Below are 16,756 nucleotides of genomic sequence, written 5' to 3' on the forward strand. Positions count from 1 at the left end.
TCTAGTGCTCAGGCCCTGGAAAGTTCATTCCACCTGACTGCTTAGACCGGATCCCTTTCTGCAGGGGTGTTTGGTCACAGTCCTCAATCAGCACTTACGGTCATCTCATCCCTTCTGCATTCATTCACTAGTATCACATGTGTGTGCATCCATATAGACTGGGAAGCTGGCAATTTCCCTGCTGCCCTCCTGTGATTCAGCCATAGTGAGAAGTGCAATAACAAATGCCAGAGAGGGTGTGGAGAAAAGGGAACCCTCTTTCACTGTTGGTGGGAATGTAAATTGGTACAACCACTGTGGAAAACATTATGGAGGTTCCTCAGAAAACTAAATATAAAACTATCGTATGATCTAGCAATCCCACTCCTGGGCGTATATCCGGACAATGCTATAATTCAAAAAGATACATGCACCCCTGTGTTCATTGTGGCACTGTTCAAAATAGCCAGGACATGGAAATAACTTAAATGTCCATCGACAGACGAATGGATTTAGAAGACATGACACATACATACAATGGAATACTACTCAGCCATAAAAAGTACGAAATAATGCCATTTGCAGCAACATGGATGCAACTAGTTTCTCAGACTAAGTGAAGTATGTCAGAAAGAGAAGATAAATACCATATGATATCACTTACATGTGGCATCTAAAATATGGCACAAATGAACTTACCTACAAAATAGAAACAGACTCAGACATAGAGAACAGACTTGTGGTTGCCAAGGGGGAGAGGGAGGGAGTGGGATGGACTGGGAGTTTGGGGTTAGTAGATGCAAATGACTACACTTAGAATGGGTATGCGATGAGGTCCTACTGTAGAGCACAGGGAACTGTGTCCAATCTTTCGAGATAGACCATGATGGAGGATAGTATGAGACGATGAATGCGTGTGCGTGACTGGGTCACTATGCTGAACAGCAGACATTGGCACAACACTGTCAATCAGTTATACTTCAATAAAATAAAAAGAAATGATAAATTATTTAAAGCTTTTTTTTAAAGTGGACTCTGAGCCTGCTGTGTTTGCTGAGCATCGGACAGCTTGTCAGTGTCCTTTATTGCTCCAGATCTCATGTAAAACATCTGGAAAGTGAGAGTCTTAGGCTTCTTGTTATTTTAGGTTTCCTTTAATCTCTCCTTCTGCAATCCCACCCTTCACCACAATGCCTAGAATAGCACTTTGCACAGTACAAGTACATACTAATTATTTGTTCAGATAAATATCTAGAAATCCCTGTTAAAGTACCCCTGAAAAATTTAAACTTGCGGTAATCAGGAGTTTCAGACCCCTTGAAATATCCTGTAGGGAGCTTGGAGGGCTAATTACAACACTAATGGCTGGAACCCCAGCCAGAGTTTCTTAGTCAGCAGGTCTGGGGCAAGGCCCGAGAATTTGCATTTCCATCAAGTTCCCAGGCTCTGCTGATGCTGCAGGTGGGGGGACCACACCTGAGAACCTCCGCCCATAGAGCACTCTCGAAATAGACACATCCCTTTCCGCTGGCTTCCCAATTAAAAAATGATTTCATAACGTTGTCCCAGACATTGGTTGGTATGACAGCTTCATGTGTTTCTTAGCCCCTGCTATCCGCCTTTTAGCAGGGGTCTTGTTTTGAAAGACAACAAACCTTAATTTGCAGGAACAAATCTAGTTCTTGACCTCATATCCTTCTATCTCATCTGCCTTTGACCCACTGCTTCACTAAAATTGTTCTCTCCCTAGGGTATCCGGGCCTCCTGGTTGCCACACACCCCCGTCTTCACCACTGCTGGTAACGTGGTTCTTAGCACAAGATGAAGAGCATGTGCTCAGGAGATGGACTGCTTTGGGTTCGGATGCTAGTTCCTCTCTCACCAACCCTAGGCACTTTATGTACACTTTATACGCTGCATCTGTAACTGGATTTCAATAACAAGACCTACCTTATAGGGTTTTAAATATTAAATTCCTAAATATTTGCAGATCACTGAGAAGAGTCCCTAAAACATAGTACATGCTAAATAGGTTTTTTTTTGAAATGTTTTTTCCTCAACTTTACTGAGATATAATTAACATATAACATTGTGTAAGTTTAAGGCAGACAGGTGTCGATTTGATACCTTTAATCTTGCTGAATGATTGCTTCAGAGCTTTCGCGAATCCCTCCCTACCATCATATCATTACCATTTGTGTGTGTGAAAAGGTTTACGATCTACTCTTTTAGCCACCTTCAAGTATATAATACAGTGTTTTTAGCTATAATCACCATGTGGTACATTAAACCCTCAGAAGATGTTAATCTTATAACTGGAAGTCCGTGATCTTTAACTAATATCGCTCCATTTCCCAACTTCCTAGGCCTTGGGATTCAAACCACCCTTCTACTCTGTGTCTATGGGTTTTGAGTATGACTCCCCCCCCCTTTTTTTTAGGTGTCGTATAGAAGTGATACTATGCAGTATTGGTCTTTCTCTGTCTGATTTATTTCACTTAGCATAATGCCCTTCAGGTTCATTCAAGGTGTCCCAAGCTGTAGGATTTCATTTATCCCATGATTGAATAATCCCATGGATTATTCAATGGATTATTCAATCCATCGAAGATATATATACCTTCTGTAGGGAGCGTGGAGGGCTTATTAAAACACTAGTGGCTGGAACCCATTAGAGTTTCTAGATATATCCGTGTCTATAACCGTATCTGTATCTGTCTGTCTGGCCTCCTCATCTTTATCCGTTCATCTATAAATGGACACTCGCAGCTGTTTCCACACTCGCAGATATTGTGAATAAAGCCACCGTGAACATAGGAGTGCAAATGACTACACTTCTATATGCTGATTTCCATTCCTTTGGAAAAATACCAGTCAGAAGGGGGTTGCTGGATTACATGGTAGTTCTATTTTTAATTATTTCGAGAGATCTCCACACTGTTTTCTGTAGTAGTTGTACTAATTCGCGTTCCCATCAGCAGTGCACAAGCGTTGCCTTTTCTCTAAACCCTGACCGACACTTATCTCTTGTCTTTTTGGTAATAGCCATTCTGACAAGTGGGAGGTGCCATCTCATTGCGGTTTTGGTTTGCATTTCCTGATGACTGGTGATGCCGTGCCCCTTTTCATGTGTCTGTTGGCCATTTGTGTGTCTTCTTTGGAAAACTGCCCCCTTTTTAATTGGGTGGTGGTTTTGCTCTTGAGATTTGTGAGTTCTTTATATATTTTGAATAATAACCCCTGACCAGATAGATGATTTGCATATGTTTTCTCCTGTCCTATAGGCTGTGTTTCTATTTTGCTGATTGTTTCTTTGGTCGTGCAGAAGCTTTAAGCCAGCTTTTTATTATACATTCAGTGTTTCCCAAATTTGCCTCTCAGAGTACCACCTTCATGATTTCAATTATGATCGCATATAACCTCAACTGTCCTTGATTTTTTTCCTTTAAATCAATCTACTTTACTAACAAATTATTATAAAAGAAAACATATTATTGCTATAAATGGAATACTAGTTTCACCTGATAAATGGAAGGGAACCATAACATGAACACAGTGAAAACTAATTTTTTTTTAATTCTAGCAAGTTATTTTCTGCTGAACACTCTGAGCCTTAGACTTAGTACTTTATGAAAAACAGGGAAATTTGAAAGTTCTCACTGCTATAACACATCACCCGTGTTTCACTGGCTTCCTACAAGAGAGTTTATCATGTGTTCATGTAACTGTCCAGGGCTGCTGACCTGGGGACCTTGACTCCTTCTGTCTTATGTCACCAACAGCTGCTGGGCCCAGAAATCTCTCTGCTTCCAGGCAGCAGTGAGCATGGGGAAGACACCTGAATTTTTGTCTTTTTGGTGTGTAACTGTTATCCTTTGGTGTCCTCTCCTGGAGGCAGATGCGCAGAAAATGTTGGTCCAGACTGGGTAGCCACTTCCCACAGCAGTGTTATAGTTTGAAAGTGAGAACCTATGTTTTTGGTGGTCAACTTATGAAATACACACAGGTTATACCAAGACATACCCATAGCTTCTTTTTTTTGTATAATGATTTTTAATTTGTTCCATTATAGCTGGTTTACAGTGTTCTGTCAATTTTCTATTGTACAGCATGGTGACCCAGTTATACATAACACGTATACATTCTTTTTTCTCACATTATCATGCTCCATCATAAGAGACCAGACATAGTTCCCAGTGCTATACAGCAGGATCTCATTGCTAATCCATTCCAAAGGCAATAGTCTGCACCTATTAACCCCAAGCACCCCATCCATCCCACTCCCTTCCCGTCCCCTTCCCTCTTGGCAACCAGGAGTCTATTCTCCAAGTCTTGCATGGCTTCTTAATTGCTGGGAGACATTTTACAACTGTGGCTTCACTAATGATATTCCTTCTTTGGTTCAAATTATTCTCCTCTCTCTTAACCTCAGTTTCACTCAGAAATGTTCCAAGGGTGAAATTCATTTACACTCAGAAGAAACTTCAGTGTCTCCATATCATGGCACAAAGCTAATGAGATGGTAGCCAGTGGAGCTTTTCACCTCTTCATGTAGCTTAGAACTTTCTTTGGCTGGAGGGGAAATGAGCTGTCTCTCTCTATGTGTCTTTGCAATACCCAAGAATGCATAGTGTGTTTGATAGACACCTACATATAAACTCAGTACCCTCCTACTTTTGAAAACTTCCATGTGTGCCATTACTAAATTTTATAAGTTGCTTTTAAAAGCTGCTTTTCAGATATTAGTTGACATATATCTGAAGTATGTGAGACACAAGCCAGGTGCCATCTCACTGGTTGCTGGAATATACCTGAAGTGTTTTTTTTGTGTGTGCTAATGTCAAACCAGTGAAGCCGGGATATCTTTGAGTGACCACCAGTTGAAGGGAAGAGGAATTTCTTTTTTTTTTTTTTTTTTTGTCTTTTGTCTTTGTTGTTGTTGTTGTTGTTGTTGTTGTTGTTGTTATTGTTGTTGTTGCTATCTCTCGGGCCGCTCCCGCGGCATATGGAGATTCCCAGGCTAGGGGTCGAATCGGAGCTGTAGCCACCGGCCTACACCAGAGCCACAGCAACGCGGGATCCGAGCCGTGTCTGCAACCTACACCACAGCTCACGGCAACGCCGGATCCTTAACCCACTGAGCAAGGGCAGGGACCGAACCCGCAACCTCATGGTTCCTAGTCGGATTCGTTAACCACTGCGCCACGACGGGAACTCCGGAAGAGGAATTTCTAATTGGATTTTTATAAATGAAAACATTAAAAGTTGATGTTTGATGCATCTGTCATGATGTTATCTTCCAGGAGAAACTAACTTCAGCATTTTGTCATTAAGAAATATGGATCGCAGAGGGTCAGCCTCCAGGGGTTGAGCCGTGAGAGCAGCGTTATGTGCTCATTACAGAGACAGTTATGCTTGATGATTTATGACTCACACCTGCTTTTTTTGTAGGTCGCTGTTCATCAGCAAGGTGGGACTTTTGACTTGTTGCCAAACTGGGTAAAAGATGAGAAAGAGAACCGGATACTAGATCTGTCCTCAAAGATGCGTTGGAGACATGGCTGGGTCATTTCGGATGGGGGAGTGTGTCGATCCGGCTCCATAAGCAAGGTGTCGGGTTCAGGGAGCTTCGTGCCGCCAACACTGAGTTCAGTAAGACCGGATGGAGTGGCTTAGGGAGAGAACGGTGTGTCACAGGGAACAGAGTCCTCTGTTTTGGTTGGTCTGTGGAATGTAGGGCTTTCATTATCAGGCTGGGTGAGGATGGGGGGTCCCACTCATTCCACCACGTGAGTGGACTGAGAGGGGACAGTGATTCAAGGAGCAGCACCGTCGCTCAGACACCGTTGCTCAAGTGACAGCCCTTCAGTATCCGCTCCCGAGCCCTTGGTGGGCATCTTATCCTATAGACCCGAGGAATCAGAGGGCTTGTCCTCTTGGCAGAGGAGGGGAGGTGGTGGGATGAGGTTGGCAAGCCCCTGTGAGGGGTCCTGGAAGGCAGATGCAAATGAGGTGGGGGTTGACTGCTCTGTTTTTACTATGCACCCCCTTCTACCGCTAGAGTCTTTTTTCCCTTTTCCTTGTATTTCCCAGCTGCGGTGGGGGAAGAATGCCCCCTGTGAACTGTTAGCCCACGGGAATCGGGTTGATTCTCCCCGGGGAGCCACAGGTGTCCTGCTTAGGTGTCCTCCTTTCTCACTTTCTGGGCCCCTGCGGCCGGAGGCAGGCAGGGGAGGGGCTGTGCACCTTGGGGTCCATCTCAGTTAATCCCCTCAGCTCTCTCTGCAAACAGCTTTTCTTTCTTAGTTCACTGGAGAAAGGAAATTTTATCAAGGAAAACCTCAAAGTGACAGAGTGACAAAGCTTTTCACATCTCCGTCTCTGGCCTCTGTGCCCTTGTCCTCGCTCCCTGGAACAAAAGCCACCACTTGGGATCTTTCCCAAGGGCCGCTTTGGGCGTCTAATGAAGACGGTGGTCAGTGACTCCCGATTAGGAACCTCTTCTGGACAGTGGTGAGAAAATGACCAGAGCACCAGGTGTGCAGTTACACCTGTGGAGCATGCTGTAGAAATGTGAAGAAAGATTGCTGGAAACGGAGCCTCAAAAAAAATGAATGAACAATAATGGCAAAGTTAGAAAGGTGGTGTGATGCCCTTTTGGTCTTTGTTGGGAGACTGGCATGTGTGGCAAAAGGATCAGGAAAGTCTTTTTCTAAACTGCGTTCTCTTAGACCTGGAGAGCCCAGAAGGTGTGCAGGTCCCTATCAAGTGCTTTGGGTCCCAAGAGCTTTCCCTTAAGACGGTAGAAAAGGAGGAATGTGGCGGGACTCCAGAATGTAACCTGTGCCTGGAGGAGTGTCAGCGGAGAGCAGAGAGCGGACCTGGCTTACCCTGGAAAAATGACAGGAAATGCTTCCAGACTTCTAGGTAGAGGCTGTGGTCAAAAGAGCTCTCACCTTGGACTCAGGTTCTGGCTGTGCCAGTAAGAGACACATGTCACTTCTGTGTTTCTCTCTGGATAGGTGTCCTTGTCTGTAAGGACAGATTGAGCTAGATTTCATTCATTCATGCAGCCATGCATATTTAGTGCCAGCCACTGTGCTTCAGTAGGGAAGTATAAAGATAAATGTGACATAGCCCCTGTCTCAGAGAAGCTCTCAATTAAGTGGAGGAGACAGATGTTACTGATACTTATAAAGTCGTGTGTAAAATACCATAATAAATGTACAAAGTGCTATTGGAATGCAGAGAGGGAGGGCTGGACTGTGCAATATGTAAATCTTGTTTTAAGAACTGAACTGCTTACTGTTGCCTCTCTTAAGCAGGGACCAAGAATGAAAGGCAGAATGTATGGGAGTGCCTGCTGTGTTGGGGAATGAAAATGTTTAGCTGCAGCTACAACACAGTGTGTCTGGAGGCTCCTAAGAGTGGCAGAAGCTGAAGAAGATAGGTTTAGGCTCACCTGTAAACAGACTTGTACGGCAAATCCTGTGTTTTCATTGGCTCTGAAGACTCGTTGGACATCATAAATAGGACATGTGGTTGGCACAAAATGTGAGCAGGGAAATTGCAAGCGCAGAGGCGAGTTCTGAGGATGCTATAATGCAGGAAAGAAGTGATGAGGGACTGGACTTTAAAATAGCAATAGTGATAAGAGTGGGCATATGTGAAATATAATTAAAATATAGAAGCAGTAGAATTTTAGCCGTTGATAGAGGGAAAGGAGGGAAGTGGGGCTGCAGCATGGTATGTAAGGGTGAGAGGGTTTGCGTCTGTCTGTCCAAGTTGGGCAAGAGGTTCAGGGTGGGCAGCAGGGATTTCATTTTGGATGAAAAGGCTTGGATGATCTCAGCATGCAGATCTGAGCACGCTGAGATGTTGCAGTTTAATGGGTGGTTGGAGACCCGCCTCTGGAGCTCAAAGGAAAGAGAAGTAGGATTCTTTATAGTAGCAGGGCTTAGTAAAGCCTTAGGAGGAATGAAGTCCTCTAGGGAGGGCTTCTGACAGGACAGGAGAAAAAAACAAAATGAAATCAGGGAATACAGAATTTAGGTCTGCAATTGACTGACCAGATTCTCTGTCCAAGGCAGACTCAATACACTTTAGCCTGTGTTCAGGTCAAGTGGAGAACGACCATTCCTCTCTGAATCCTGCCTCCCAACGTGGCTTGCATCCAAATCTTCTACATCTGTCTCATAACTACCCTCCCTTGCCAAGTAGTCAGGGTCACCCCCATCTTTCCCTGATGGCATCTTCATTTGGGATCTCCTAGAAGCGGGTACCACCTGTGATGAGATGTACAAGAAATTTATCACGAGAAACGCTGGTAAAAGATAAAAGTTGCGAGGTGGTAAGCCTGAGAAGGCCAGGAGAGCCTCCCGACTGTGCCGGAGGTCTGGCCCCTGTGAAGGGGAGAAGGAAGGAAGCAGGATTGGGTAGGAAAACCCTCAGAGAACAGCACCGTTCCAAGAAAGACTTGGCCAGAATCATGGGGAGTCTTTAAACGAAAATTGCCAGTTAGAGGCATGCCACATCTCAGGGAAATGGACTTACCCAGCTTCCTGTGCCATGCCCAGGCATCTCTGGGAGAAACCTGCAGGAAGTGTGGCCTCAGCAGGGACTTAGTTGATCCAGAGGAGTGGCAGCTGGGGCCATCAAAAGCCTGCCCAGTCCAGGAGGTCCTAGTGGCACAAGTCATGGCCATCACAGATGCCCTCAGTGACTCAGTGACACTCCCTAAATATTCTGCTGATACTTATGGTCAAACCAATCAAAACTCAGCATGAACATCCTTATACCATTATTAATGATTTCACTCGGTGACCGCCCAGAGTGGTTAGAAACCTTTAAAGATCAGTGCCCAGCACTGTGCCCTTAACCCAAGAGGCATCGAGGTATTTACTGTCCTAAGAATCAGGTTATTTTCATTGCTTGGATTTATCAGAGTTGGAACAGTGGAAGTTTTGACTTAGGAAGGTGGGGTGGGGGAAGTTAAAAAATAGGATATGGATGAGGAGCTCTGTGAATGTTCTAGTGAAGGAGGAAGAACTAGAGCATGGGAAGTAGACAAACCCGCTGCAGGAGAATGGACACTAGGGTCTAGGCACACACATTTGATGAGACAAAGTCCAAGGAAGCAGGCTGGACACAGTATCCAGAGAACATGGTGGAAAGCGCTGGTCAAGGGTAAGAATCAGCAAGGGGGAGGTCCAGCAAGATGTAATGGACGGGAGCTTGAAATAGGCATTGCTGCAGCTCCCTTTTTTGGAGAACCTTCCACCCACAGAGGCAGTTTCCTACACCGCATCACATCTTTTTAACCTTGGTTAATTGGACAAGAAGAGACACCTGTCTCAGGCTGAGCCTTCTGGGGATTTTGAATGGGGGTTCAGTAAATCTAATTAGTTGAATTTTCCTTGAACCGAGCTGACAGGTTCAAGACAGGCAGGGAGCTTGGAGACGGGGGCAACTGTGTACACAAGGAAGCAGCAGAACCGGCTTGCAGAAAGACAAGAATGAGTCAGGCATGCAGAGAAGAGATGAGATGAGAGACAGTGTGACTCCAGAGAGAAAGAGTGAGACTAAGAGAGGAGGTGCCTGGGCTTCTGAGAAATTTCCATTCCTGGACCTAGTTGTGGGCCCCCATCATGCTAGGGCCTGAGAAAACCCACCAACCCTAGAATAAACTCCCTATTCTTCTTAACCCAGTTTCGGGGGATTCCTTCAGTAGCAGCCAAATGATAGTGACCAAGACAGTGTTTTGACAGATATGTTCGAGCCAGAAACAGGAAACTCAGAAACATGCGATGTGCTGAGATACACGCAGGCAGGTTATCATTAGGAAAACCGGGAAGAGGAGCCCGGACAAGGCAGCTTTTAGTCCAGTAGGAACCTGGTAACAAAATGAGTCACCAAGTCAGAGGCTAAGCATATAGGATCTGGTTACAGGGACTGGCATATAAAGTAGAGCCGTCATCTCAGGACCAAGGCAGAAAAAAGTGTTTATTGGGAGTCAGGCAAAAAGGTCAGAAGCAGACTAACACCTTCTGATCTGTTGAGGATGTGATCTATTGAGAATGGAATTCACTCGGGCATTCAGGAAGAGTTCTTGGGTATCTACTACAATTTGGGAGCTTTGATGTGTTAACAGTGACTTGGGGGTTCAGGGTACTGGGGGGTGGAGCCAGCCTGGAAATAAGGACCTCATGATACCTGGCGTGGAGGAGACGAGAGCTCTCAGAGGGCAGAGTCGGGGGGGACCCAGCATGCTCATGATGTGGTGTTGGTGAGAGAATGTTAGAATTGGGAACATTCTGGGAGCAAAATAGTCCTGGAAGAAGTTGAAACTGAAAACTCAGAAAGTAACTTCCTTCATGGAGCAGCAGAGAGCAGGGTAGGGCATGAAAGGGTGATTCGGAACGGGGGCTAAGAAGGTGTCAGACACACAGCTTGTCTATCTGTCAGTTTCTCCGAGCACTCTGGTGGCAGCTGACAGACCCATAAAAAAATACCCCTTGTGCCTGTTTAGGCTGGATGAACTGTCTCATCATACACCTGCTCTACTTTACCAGAGTTAGGCATTTCAGAAGGATTTGGAAGGCTGGAGACTCGCCCTTCCTAATTCAATTCAGCCTTCCCAGATAGGCAAAGCTAGATTCTTTTAAAGTAATTCAGCTCAACATCTTCTGGTTAAACCTTGACCCCTGACCTTCTTGGAAGAAGAAATACAGTGAGAAAAGAGGAAAAAGAAGGCAGAAGGAAGCATAAAAATTAAGAGATGTCTCTTAATCTGTTGCACACATTGGAATGAAATTAAACATTAATCTCCTGTGACCTCCTTCTCTACCTTCCACTTAGAATTTTGAAAAATCACAGGTATTACTTTTCACATAGACCCCAAAATCCCTTCTTCAGAGGATGCTGGGGAGTCCCTATATAGTACATTATTTAACTCTGATCAGGTGAACTAAAAGTGAACCTTAATGATGACAAAACAGGAAACTTGCTATTGGCCGCAGTTTCTTTTCTCATAGTCTTATTTCTAGAGTCAGAAGATCTAGGGCTTAGTCAGAAATTTTTTTCTTGGCTTCTGACTAGCCTTATGGGGAGCAAATTATTTAAGCTCCCCAAGCTTTCATTTTCTCATCCATAAAATGATATGATGACACATGACACTTGCTCTAGTACCCTGCTGGGTGATTTTAAAGACCACATACGAAAACAAATGAAATGGTACAAACACCAGTGGAAAGTAGCGAGGTCCTTTCATAAATCAGCATAGTTGAGCAAAGAATCTGGACCAGAACCTGATTTTTCTCCTCACTGGCTCTGTGGCCTTCAACAGTGCATTTGAGTTCCAAATCTTGGTTTTTGCCCTTGTGAAAGATGGTATTCTCCGTTTCATATAATTTTTTTATGAAGACTAAAATGACCTATTTATACTACACTATAAAGAATATATTACTGATTACAATGCTTAATAATGCCCCAGAATAGAATAATATTATTTTGATTAGATTTTCTTGTTATAAAAGTATTAATATAATTTTAGTATATCTATATCAGGTCCTTTTAAGAATATTTTTGTATTGTTCTGATTTCTATGGCAGAGTCAAATTTTTTGCCAGCGTAATACTTTCTTGAATTGAGGGGTATATGGGTTTCCTACATAAAGATTATAATAGAAGGGTTGATTACCCAAATGTGGTTCAGTTTTATATTAAGATTGTTGCTACTCAAAGGGACTCTTTTTTGCACTTTTTAAGAAGAAATCTAGTCTCCATTTATACTGGTTAAATTCTAATGTTCTTTCACCTTTTATTTTCTTGCAAGATAATCGTTGGAGAAACTGCTGTGTTTTGCCTACAACTGGCCACAAGGGATTTTGAAAACCAGGAGAAAACTATTTTAACTGGAGACTGTTGCTATATAAACCCACTGGTGAGGAGAACTGTCCGATTTCTTGGTATGTGTTCATTGACTTGTTTTTATTGTTGTTGAAACAATGTTTTTATAGACCAGCATTTTAACCGTATGCAAATATTAGGTTATATTTTCTGTAAAATGTTTCAATTTGGTGTTAAAAATAAACCCTGCATACTGTTTTCTCTCACCACCCCATGGTGTCATTTCCATATTATTGTAAGGAAAAAACCTCCAGCATGTTACGATATTTAATCTTCTTAAAGAAAGCTACCAATCACATAATTGAAAGAAATGATTTACCTTGTTTATTAAATTTCAGAAACAATGCCTCGGGAGAACTGATCATCTAGGTAGGTTGCTGAACACTATAAAGGACAAGAAAAACAGCTTTGCAAAGAAAATGTTGAATTCGTTAATTATCATATGTAGCTCTCCGTGAACTACTTCTGAGCTGGGTTTTGTTTTGTTTTGTTTTGTTTTGTTTTTAACAACAACAAAATGTATTGGTGATTTTCTTAGAGGACAAGGATTTACTGACACTTTCATTTTAAATCTCAATTTCTAGCACTAATACATATGAACACAGACAAATTACTGAAAATTACCTCAATTCAATAGACACTTGGTCCAGACAGGTGAAACAGTAATAAAACTTAATATAGAATATTGTTTTGTGGCTTTATCGGATAAGAAGAAGTATGCCTGTATATATTAAATAACATTTAAGATTAAATTCTTTTTTTTTTTTTTTTTTTTGTCTTTTTAGGGCCGCACCCGGGGCATATGGAGGTTCCCAGGCAAGGGGTCGAATCGGAGCTGTAGCCGTCAGCCTACACCACAGCCACAGCAATGCTAGATCCGAGCCTCATCTGTGACCTACACCACAGCTCACAGATCCTTAACCCACCAAGCGAGGTCAGGGATTGAACCTATGTCCTCATGGATACTAGTCAGATTTGTTTCTGCTGAGCCACAACAGGAACTCCAGATAAATTTTGATCAGTGTTAAGCTTAAGATTTAGGATATGTAACCCTTCAGTATAGTTCTCCTATTGATGGGATCAAGATGAAGACCTGGGAGTTATTATGCATAGATGACCTCATCTATAAATAAACCCAGTAAAGATTAATCAAATGTCATCTGGCCTTTAAATCTCTCTGGAGAAGAAAAGTTTTCATGTCTAAGACTGTTTTTTTTATTGCCATCGACTCACTCATCTCAACAGCCCTAGTTATTCTGTTGAAGGGATAACTTGTATATGAAACCTCAAAAGCTATATTTCTCAGATGCATCAGTACTGTGTTCTTAACTCAATCTTTGCTTAAGAATCATTTAATAACAAAATAAGCTATCATATACTCAGAACTGAAGTATTTTAATGGAATTGAACCGTCCTCAATAGTATTAACTTATATGAAGCCTATTTAAGTAAAATATTTTATGCATCTGCACACATATTTCTAAAGAACATACAGGCATACCTCCAAGAGACTGCAGGCTCAGTCCCAGACCATCACAATAAAGCAATTATGGCAGTCAAGTGCATCAGATGAATTTTTTGGTTCCCCAGTGCATATAGAAGTTATGTTTACACCTGTATTTAGTGTATTAAGTGTGCAATAATGTTATGTCTAAAAAAATACATACTTTAATTAAAAATATTTTATCACCAAAAAATGTGTTTTGATCAAAATCATCTGAGCGTTTAATGAGTTGTAATCTTTTGCTGGTGGAGTGTCTTTCCTCACCATTGATGACTGCGGACGGATCAAAGTGGTGGTAGCTAAAGGTTGGAGTGGCCGTGCCAATTTCTTAAAATAAGACAACAATGAAGTTTGCCACATTGATTGACTCTTCCTTTCACGAACAATTTCTCTGTAGCCTGCCATGCTGCTTGATAACATTTCACCCACAGTGGAATATCTTTAAAAATGGTAGTCAATCCTCTCAAACCCTGCTGCTGCTTTAGCAACCAAGTTAACAGAATATTCTAAATCCTTTGTTGTCATTTCAACACTCTTCACAGCATCTTTACCAGCAGTAGATTCCACATCAAGAAACCACTTTCTTTGCTCATTTATAAGAAGCAGCTCTTCATCTATTTAAGTTTTATCATGAGCTTGCAAAAGACAAGACAAGACAAGAAAGAAAGAAAGAAAGAAAGAAAGAAAGAAAGAAAGAAAGAAAGAAAGAAAGAAAAGAGAGAGAAAAGGAAAAGAAAAGAGAGGGAAGAAGGAAGGAAGGAAAGAAAAGGAAGAAAGAAAAAGAAAAGAAAGAAAAAGAAAATCTATTGTTCAGTGTGCACACCTTCATTTAATGATGTAGTTAGGTCTTCTGAATAGCTTGCCACAGGTTATGCATAACTTTGCACTTGCCTGTTGTGGAGATGGTGTATTTCCTTAAACCTCATGGAACATCCTCTGCTGGCTTCAGACTTTTCCTTTGCAGCATCCTCACCTCTCTCCATTTTTGTAGAACTGAAGAGTTAGGACCTGGCTCTGGCCTAGGCTTTGGCTTAAGATCAATGGTGTGGCTGGCTGGATCTTCTATCCAGACTGCTAAAACTTTCTCCGTATTGGCAATAAGGCTGTTTTGCTTTCTTATCATTTGTGTGTTCACTGGAGTAGCACTTTTAATTTCTTTCAAGAATTTTTCCTTTGTGTTCACCATTTGGCCAACTGTTTGGCACCAGAGACCTAGCTTTCAGCCTGTCTCAGCTTTTGACATGCCGTCCTCACTAAGCCTAATCATTCCCAGCTTTTCATTTAAAGTGAGACGTGTATGACTCTTCCTCTCCCTTGTACACATAGAGGCTATTGGAGGATTTTTAATTGGCCTGATTTCAATCATGTTGTATCTTAGGAAGTAGGGTGACCTGAGGGGAAGGAGAGAAATATAGGGGAACAGCTGGTTGGTGGAGCAGTCAAAACACACACAACATTTATCAATTAAGTTCACCGTCTTATTTGGGTGGAGTTTGTGGTGCCCCAGAACAGGTGCCATAGTAACATGGAAGATCACTGATCTCAGATCACAAATAAAGAAAAACTTTGAAATATTGGGAGAATTACTAAAATATGACTTAGACACGCAAAGCGAGCACCTGTCATTAGAAAAATGGCGCCAGTAGACTTGCTTAACACAGAGTTACCCACACCTTCAATTGTAAAACATGCACTATCTGCGAAGCCCAGGAAAGGGAAGTTCAATAAACAAGGCGTGCCTGTCTGTCACAAAGTAAAGTGGGCTTTTAAGTCTCTGCATGTTCCTTACGATTTTATGAAATATTTAGGAGTGCTTGGTTTGTTTCTTGTTTCCTCATTTATCATGATTTGAATGGTTCTAGTTATAATGAAAGGGGAGCTTGTGAGCAAAGCATTACTGCATAATGGAACTTCACTCTTTCGAGTGACTTTATTCCATTCTAAAGTCCAGGTCAGCACCATGGACACACCTGCGGGCTCTCACTTTCATCAGTATCTTTGTGGTCGACAGTCTTGGCCTTGGGCCCGCTGCACTGACACTTTAATTCTAGAGCACGTCGGGGAACTTTACAAGAGATGTTTCCATATCCTTATCAAATATTCCTTTCTACTTTAAATAGGAAAACTTACCATATCAGATAAAAAGAATGGTTTGCTTAAAGAAAATGAGTACATCGTAGCCTAGATTTCAAGGGAGCAGAGATGAAGACGCGGCATTTCAGTTCCCATGCCAGGTCTTGCTTCCAATCACGTTTTCTTGAGCTTTGTTCTCTTCCACGTCTCTGCCTCTATCACATTTCTGATCTTAACAACATTCACTCACAGGACTCAGGGAATGCTGATAAGATGTAAAGAAATCTTTTCATTTCATCCTTTCAGTAGAGAACCTAAGGTCTTTGTTTCATTGCCATTTGTAGACACATAGAGTTTTTCTGGGTGCACGTGTGTGTGCAGGAACCTTTCATAATCTTATGTAATATTTGGAAAATGAAAAGGAGAGTCATTCATCTAATGCTGGAAAGTTATTTGATCCTGGTGATTTGCTACCCAACAGCCAAGGATTATGTAAAAGCTTAGGAAGCAATCCAGAAATATATACCAAAGAAAAAAGCATCTAATTATTGTAATAGAATTATATGAATTTTTAATGAACCAACTGTTTGGGAAGTATTATTTTGCTATAGTTTTAAAATGTCCTGATGGATTTTATGAGCCCAAATTATAAAAGAATGGATTTCTTTTACAACGATACCACATCCTTGCAGAAAGTATCCATAGGATTAATTGACAGTGATGTCAAAGAATTTAATTGGCCTACCCTGCCAAGTAGAAAGAGAAGTTTTGGCAATAATGACCAGTGACATGGAGTTTAGAACATATTTTTGATATTTGAGTAAACTGGCATGTTCTTTACAAAAGGAGGAAAAATTCAGGCACTTAATTTTATACCTTCAGGTGAACAAGGCAAATACATTTTTAATACTGTGATGATCATTTTAAAATTATAATCTAATCCCTTGATTATTTGTGAAATTGTCCCAAGTTTGAGAAATTAAAAACCAACCCATGAAAGAGCAGGTGGGACTTAGCTGCTATGTAACTTTTAAAAATGTGTTTCCGTAGGCAATGTAGAGATTAAGCTGAGAACATTCTGCTTTACTTAAGATTTTCCATGATACTTTAATGAAAACTGATGGCATTGGCTTTTGCTGCTAATTGGCACCTCCAGCAGAGTTAATATCTGTTTGAATGGGCTTACGAGGCATAATCAAAGGGAGATGACTGCTCTGCTTTATGTTAGCAAGATAAAAAATTTTTTTTTCAAAAATAGGGAAAAACATAAAGATTTCTAACATTAATAGAAGGT

At 41.8% G+C, this 16,756-nt stretch overlaps 1 protein-coding gene across 4 annotated transcripts in view; it reads left to right on the top strand.

The window, feature by feature from the left end:
- The window catches only part of PLPPR5 (phospholipid phosphatase related 5), a 465,309-nt gene that overhangs the window by 378,849 nt on the left and 69,704 nt on the right, over positions 1 to 16,756 (top strand). For all 4 annotated transcript variants that reach the window (XM_021088656.1, XM_021088657.1, XM_013997347.2 and 1 more), the window contains 1 exon segment: positions 11,812 to 11,944. In XM_021088656.1, the coding sequence (XP_020944315.1) occupies positions 11,812 to 11,944 (133 nt within the window).

Source organism: Sus scrofa, chromosome 4 (assembly GCF_000003025.6).
Source record: "Sus scrofa isolate TJ Tabasco breed Duroc chromosome 4, Sscrofa11.1, whole genome shotgun sequence".
NCBI lineage: Eukaryota > Metazoa > Chordata > Mammalia > Artiodactyla > Suidae > Sus > Sus scrofa.